The 7,369-nt window shown below is 51.6% G+C and overlaps 1 protein-coding gene across 1 annotated transcript; it reads right to left on the bottom strand.

Moving 5' to 3' along the window:
* Window positions 1-3,127: 3,127 nt before the first annotated feature.
* LOC111153581 (nuclear factor, interleukin 3 regulated) lies at window positions 3,128-5,248 on the bottom strand. Its single transcript, XM_022512704.1, has one exon. The coding sequence runs from the start codon at window positions 5,078-5,080 to the stop codon at window positions 3,419-3,421; it is 1,662 nt and encodes a 553-aa protein (XP_022368412.1). The 5' UTR covers window positions 5,081-5,248; the 3' UTR covers window positions 3,128-3,418.
* Window positions 5,249-7,369: the final 2,121 nt, after the last annotated feature.

Here is a 7,369-nt window from a genome sequence, read left to right as displayed (position 1 = left end):
GGAATGGCTGCCCCTTGCAGATAAGCAAAATAGTTCTCCCTCGACTGCTACACAGCAGACAAGTCGGTATTTTTTTTTTTAAGATTTTATTTATTTATTTGAGAGAGAGACAGTGAGCGAGAGTATGAGCGAGGAGAAGGTTTGTTTTTTTTTTTAAGAAACAAGTCGGTATTTCTGCAGCAGCCCCCGTAACCTATGGAGAAAAGCCACTCACTAGCCCGACCCGTTCTCAGATTCCCGGCTTTGTGCCTGCTGCTCGGACATGCTGCCACTCATCTCGCGGGGCTCCTCCTGGGCACGGACGGAAGGGCCACACTGGGTGCACTGGCCCCCCTCTGGCTGGTGGCGGGCGGCCTGGTGCTGGCTGCTGAGAGTCTCAGTCTTCCCCTTCCTAAAATGGGCGCAGGAACTAAAGAGATCCTGTTGCATGGGGCAGGGGACAGGGGACAGGCATGTGCTGCTCGGCGGGCCCCACTGGGGATGTACATGCCTGCCTTCTCCGCCAGGCCACGCCCTACCTGTGGACCCTCCTCCTGGGCAGGTCAAGGGAAACACAGCCGCTCCTGCAGCCAGGTCCCTGGGACCCCTGCCAGTCAGCAGGCTGCCCTCCCTCTGTGGCGCCCCACGGCTGGGGTGGGACCTCTGGGCATTCGCAGCTTCCTCCCCATCAAGCCCTACCTGAGCACCGTCCTCCTGGGAATGCTTGGGGACTGGCATGTTCTGAGCCTTCTCATACTTGTCTGTGGAGCACGGTTACAGATCGATCTGGCGTACGGGCATTTTATAGGATTGTGTGGAGCTCTGTGAGTGGGAGGGAGAGGCAGTCACGTTTCCCCTGCACACAAGGACAGAAGTGCCAGTGTATTCGCAGGGTATTTCTTTGGTTCCTGGTGAGTGTGGAATTGGTCTATGCCATTCTTTTATTCTTAAGGAGTAACATTCTTCACATCATTCCAACTATATCTTAGATCTGAAATTATATATATCTGAAATTATATATATCTGAAATATATATATCTGAAATTATAAGACAAAATGATGGAGGAAAAAGGCATCCAGTTGTGTTTCAACGCAAACATGCACCTGACAGCTCCTGTCAGCAATTTCTGTGGAAGGCGCCGGGCCTCAGGCAGGCCGCTTTGCTTCTGCACTGCTCTGACAGAGGCCTGCTTCTTCCTTAAAATAACTCAGACTTACCTTTCTTTTTGAAATATGTATTTTGTAAGTTTATTTATTTAAGTGCTCTCTACCCCTTTGTGGGGCTCGAACTCACGACCTGGAGACCAAGAATCACGTGCTCCCCTGACTGAGCCCGCCAGGCGCCCGGGATTCACCTTTCCTGCTCTCATCTACCTGCTTTTATCCCCTCCAGCACCACACAGCACAGATGCTTCCCCTCTTTCCGGGACAGTTTGTCCACTTTCCTTAATATCTTCTACTTCAAAACATAAAGGAGTGAGGGTGTATGACAAGTATGAAGGAGTAAGGCCATGGGGTCTGACATCTGCTCGGTTCCTTTGGAGCGCGCCCTCCTGGGCCTCGTAGCACACCTGACCCTGGGCAGCAGGACAGGTGTCCTCAGGCTTGGACACCGTTTGTCTGGACACAACCAACATCCACTGGCAGCGGACTCCTAGCAAGCCGGAGGACACCAAAGCCCCGCCCCCCACGTACTTACTGTATTGTTTTCCTCCCAACTGTGAACTTGGACGACATTTTTTTCCCCGTTTAACACAGAAATCTGACTTCACATTGTATCCCCACTGTACCCAGGCTGGTTCACTTTACCCATTCTAGACTATCAAGCGCTTTGGGATCCTGACCCCCATGCAATATTTTAGGTCTCCTCGGCTTCATAACACTTGAAATGAGATGGGTTTGCCTCTGGGCCTCACCCAGTCACTAATAAAATATGAAGAGAGAAGACCAACGGCTGAGAAGAAACCACATTTCTCTAAGAGCCAGGAAATTTCGAGAGAAATCTAGTCACCGTGACCAAAAGGACAGAGTGGAGAGCATGTATGTGCATTATTAACATTGCCTTTAATTCAGAGGGCCACTTTTAAAAATATAAAGGAGTAAGCTTTTGCTCAAACCTGTCTGCCAAAAACACCGCAGCCCTGTAAATGCGATGTTCCCATCAGGCCCCTGCCAGAGGGGCACATGACATAGCAGCAGTGAGCAGAGCGAGGGTTAAGTGACTCTGCACACACTCCTGAGGCCTGAGCCCCTCCACTCTCTGCAGAATAGGAAGGAGGTCAGCATGGAGAGAGCTGGATCCGTGAGGACAGTAGCTTCGGAGAGGGCTGCACTGGACCAGCCTCCGCCCGCCCCGCCCGGAGGCCAGTCCCACCCTGCAACAGAAGACTTTCCGACCCACCACACCTGCTTCTAGAGGCAGCTCTGGAGGCTGCAACCGTATAGATGGACACTTTCTTCTGGGCTTCCGTGTTACCGTTTCTACTGTGAGCTACTATTTATGTTCATCTCTGGCAAACCGGAAAATAACAAGTATCATGTACACCCAGACCATATGTGCCCGAATGGGATAGCTGGTGTGTTCTCTGAAATTTTGGAAACTAAATAAAAATGGAATTTCACTAGCTTAATTCCCTAGACTGTTAGAGTCAAGAACTGTTAAGATTTAGAGTGACCTCATCCTTAGTCTTCAGATGCTCTTTCAAAAGAACCTCTAATTAATAAAGTGGGTCAGTGACTCAACTATTCACACGGATGTGTCAGACTCAAAGAAGAGATGGCCCCAGAGAAGGTGATGCCAGACCACTTGGATTTTTCTACTTAAAACAACAACAACAACAAAAAACACCGAAAACTGAAGCTGAGAGCAACATAGATAAAGGGGAGTGACTTAGTAAATTAGCCTCAAATGCAAGAAAAGTCATTGTTATTTTTTTGCCCTCTCTTTGGAATGCTTCTAAACATCCTATAGCCCGGACCAAACTAGAAGAAAACCAAACCATGTGTTGAACTTACATTTCGGCTTCCTGAACGCAGGGGAGTAAACTTCCCCGAATGAGTAAAACACGGAATATTTTAATACCACTTTTGGAACTTAAATTGTTTTTTCTGTTCCGTAAAATCAAGTGCAATGGAGCAGAAGTTCTGTGTTTGTCACCAATCCTTTATTGAAACTGGTAACTGACACGCTTTATAGCAGAACAAAAATAATGTCCAATATATACAGCCTTTGCATGGACTATGTGACTATACACAAGGCAGAGTGAGAACACGATCTAATCTCCATAATAATTTGTGCACGAAAAGACACCAGCAGACAACGTGTGAATATTACAGTGGAATGACATCAGGGGTCCAGTGAAAATTCAGCCTAATACAAAACGTACTCATCTATTGCAAATGACGGCTTTGTAAACAGCCAGAGCTTTTCAGTAGTAATTCACCCAGAGTCCGAAGCAGAGATCTGGTGTGTGGCGATGAGTCTCTTGAGTGAAACCACCTCTGCAGACAAGTTTGCGATCCCCTGCTTCAGAAACAAGCCCTCTGGGTCAGACACTTTGTAGCCACTGTCTTGCATCTCCGCAACTCCCGTTTTGAAGCTGTTCTGAGTTTTGCCGTTCAGTTCTTTTGGATGCCAGTGTTCCGATTTGAGAGACCAATCTTGAATGTTGGTCACCTGCACGGAGAAAGGGGTGAGGGCAGAGTGCACCATGCTCGGGGCGGCGTGCTTCTCCAGTCCGAAATGTCTCTTGGGCGCCCCGTGGACCGGCGAGGGCGGTTTCGGCGCGGCGTCGAACTCGTGGTCGAACGCTTCGACTTTGATCTGCATGGCTTTGGCTTTAATGCGCAGCTTGTGCGGCAAGGCGGAGGAGTTCACTTCTGGCACCTTCACCACGGTGGCGTGGGCGCGCTGGAGCTCCACGGGAGAGTGGATGGGGCCCTTGGGCACCTGCTGCTCGTCCTCCCCATCGGAGGACTTCCCCACCGCGCCGTCGTCCGTCTCGGACGTCCTGGGGGAGTTGCTGGAGGACCGGGCGACCTGCAGCAGAGGGGGCGAGTGGGAGAAGCCCGGGAACGCGGTCCCCATGAGGCTCTGGTACACGGAGGCCCGGAAGGCGCCCCGCTCCTCGCCCGGCTCCCGCGCGTAGGTCTCCAGCTCCACCGGCTCTTGCTTGATGGCCTGGAACTTGCCGTCGGGGCTCCCGCAGCCGCCCCGCGCGGCCCCGTCCTGCGAGTGCTCCAGCGAGGACGCGTCGGAGCCGTCGGACAGGGAGGCCTGCGGGGAGTGCTTGATGACAGAGATGCAGCCGCCGCTCACCCCCGCCGGCTCGTGCTCATCCACGAAGGGGCTGGCGCCGGACTTGGACGCGGGGTAGTCCTGGAAGTACACGGCGGTGGAGTGACTGAGTTTCTGGATCTCCTGGGCATAGGCTGCGGAGCTAATTAAGCCAAACTTTAATTTGAGGGACAGCAGCTCAGCTTTCAAAGTCGCGTTTTCCTCTCCCAGGGCAATCAGTTTGTTCTCCAAGACCAGGTCATTGAGGCGGCGCTTCTCCCGAGACCTCTTGGCGGCTTCGTTATTCTTCCGCCTCTTTTCCCAATACATGGCGTCCTTCTTCTCGTCGGGAATGAACTCCCGTTTCCTCCGGCAGGCGGAAGACTTGCTCTTGCCCACGCTGCCCTCGCTCAGAAGCAGCTCCTCGCCCGCCAAGTCTTCCGAGACCTCGGTCAAGGCGGCGTTCAGCACCATCTTGTCCACGCCGTTGCCAGCGTCCAGGGACACCTGCTCCTTCTTGATGGCCTGCATCTTCCTTAGCTGCATCAGCATCAGACGGAGCCCTTCCCCAGGATTCACAAGAGCTTTAAAAGCTGCGGTGCACAAGCCATCCACGTTCTCTCTCCCGCTCTGCTGTCGAGCGAATCTCGCCGGCGCGTCTTCCCGAGCGGAGCGGGCGCCTTCCTCCCAGGTCCCTGCAACAGAGGAAAAGACCGTCACCCACCGGCAAGTGTGTCCCGCCAGGTGCGCACGAGGAGCGGCGCTCGGCACGTCGGTGCACGGGCCCGAACTCGACACAGCGCTTCCCCTCGAGGAGGCTGCCATCTGGGGACGGAGATGGGGCCCCGGGGCCTGGCAGAGGACAGTCCCCAGCGAGACCTCTCAGCAGAGTGCCGCGTGGCCCACGACGGAGGGAGCAAACACACACGAGGCCGCGGAGAAACCGAGAAGCCGTTTCAGGAGCAGAAACGTGTGCGCGCGGGGTGGGGGGCAGGCGGGGACGAGACATCCCAGGAAGGACAGGACAGATCGCCTCTGGCTGGTTAAGCCTTAAACGGCGGCCGCACGTCGTGGTGCTCCTGAGTAACTTCAGGGGACATCCCAGCACCCCAGGCGGACACGCTCACCCGCCCCAAGAGAACTTCCCCAGGTAAACGCGCGCGCCCGGACCCAGATGCTGCAACTACACGGAATAAAGTACGCTCCAGAGCAAAACCTGTGTCTTCACGAAAACGAGAACAAAAGCCACAAGACGGCGGAGTCGTGGTGGTTCTGCTCCGACTGCAGCGCGGACGCGCACCGGCCGCCACGCCGCACCGCGCTGTCCCCGGACGCCCGCAGCCCCGCCCCGGCGCCTCCCCGCGCCAGATCTCGTGACGCGTCTCGGCTATGACGTCGGATCCGTTCCTCCTTTTTTCTGGCTCCTTCATACTGATTTATCAAACGTCCCCGTAAGGCTGAAGCACACCGGTGCCTGTTTCGGTCCCGCAAAGTCTGCCCCGGTACATTTCACTGAGGCGACAGTTTGGGACTAGAATAAACAGTTACTCTTCAAAGGGACCTTTTTTTCCTTTTTTTTTAAAGTACAGTGCATTCTTGAAACTTAAAATTATTTTAGACCCGGAGAATGTAATTATGGAAAGAATTTCTTTCCATTTTACTAATTAATTTCAAACAAAATATTTAAAAAAAAAACCCCTCAAAAATAGAACCATCAGCTAGCTTCCTTTTCCACTGATGAGATATTTATAATCTGAATTTGGCTTGACATGAGGTAATAAACCCATATTAGATTCCAGCAACAATCTTTTTATGGTGCTTTTGGGATCCCACTGTGTTTCTCGATGGCTTCTCGGCCGGATTTCCCAGTAGGTAATACTCTCGTAAAGGAGACCACCGTTCACTCAGTGCTATCTGCATACGGCACTCTCTCCTGCCACATTAAAAAGATTTAATGTTTTTGTTTTACATCACTCTCCCTTTCTTGTGCATAGTTTTGTAATGACTAATGAAGTAAAGTTTAATTTTATCAGCTGGAAAAGCCTGCCAGCTTCTTGTGCCTTTTCCAGAAGGAACAGAAGAAATGATGTAATGATTTCAGGATCATAAAGACTAAGGTTTAATGCCACATTTTTGTTTGTCAGGCTGAGCCAACATGGAAACAGTTGCGACTTAGTGAAACCCATGATTAATAATACCAAGTTTCTGTTTTTGATGACACGACGTGAAGGTGATGAGTCTGCACGGCAGGCAGAGGTGGTGTAAAAAGGAATCTTCTCGTTATCACTTGATACAACTCTGTTCTCCACATTCCCACTCAGGTTTCGTCTTCTGACACCAAAACCCATCTTTCCTCTACATTATCAGTGGACTCTTGGCTGCGTGTAAAGATTTCTGTTCCCCAGCTCCGTCAAGTCCCCACCACTAAAGTCAATGGATGGTTGAGGCCAAGACTCAAGCTTCCAGCAGCAGGGACGGCAGCACCGATCGTTTCTGGTGTGACCTTCAAGCCTCCAGCAGCTCCTTGGGTACCACTGTTTTTCTAAGCATTATATAGCTCCTTGAAACTCATTCTGGATAGATTTTCCACCAGAGACGCACTCTTCTCCCCCGCATTTAAAAATTCATCACCTCCTTTTTTTAAAAAAAAGTCACATTCCTTTTATGGTCGCCTTCCCCAGTGAGCTCCCCACTTACACTTTTGAAATGCCCCACCATCCTGCCTTAGTTACTCTTCCTAAACTTTTCCTTATTTCATCATTTCTTATCCAGTTTCAGCATTTCAAATCTACCAGGGGGTGGAGACTTTCCAGCCTCCGGGTCCAAAGGTTGCCGTGTGCCGGAAGCCTGGCAGAGTGGGGCGGGCAGCCCTCAGCAGACTGTCCCACTCCATCTCACAAAAGTATCCCCCTAGTCCTACCATCTCTTTGAGCCCTGTCTTCTCGCTGTCTAAGCACTACGTGTCCACTCTGTCATCTCTAGAACTTCCTCGGTGCATTCAAAACCTACAGGAAGTCTCCTTTCTTTTTGATCTTCTTCCCATGTGAATTTTACTACAGGTACTAGAATCTGACGTCTTCTCTCACCTGCAAATATTGTCTCTCTGACTCACTG

Source organism: Enhydra lutris, unplaced genomic scaffold (genome assembly GCF_002288905.1).
Source record: "Enhydra lutris kenyoni isolate GAN:26980312 unplaced genomic scaffold, ASM228890v2 scaffoldscaffold33, whole genome shotgun sequence".
Taxonomy (NCBI): Eukaryota; Metazoa; Chordata; class Mammalia; order Carnivora; family Mustelidae; genus Enhydra; species Enhydra lutris.
The sequence above is the reverse complement of the archived record's forward strand: the minus strand, read 5'-3'. Positions and strand labels throughout refer to the sequence as shown.

Coding starts and splice junctions, on each gene's coding strand:
- LOC111153581 (XM_022512704.1), bottom strand. CDS start 5,080: ATGGCAGCCTCCTCGAGGGGAAGCGCTGTGTCGAGTTCGGGCCCGTGC.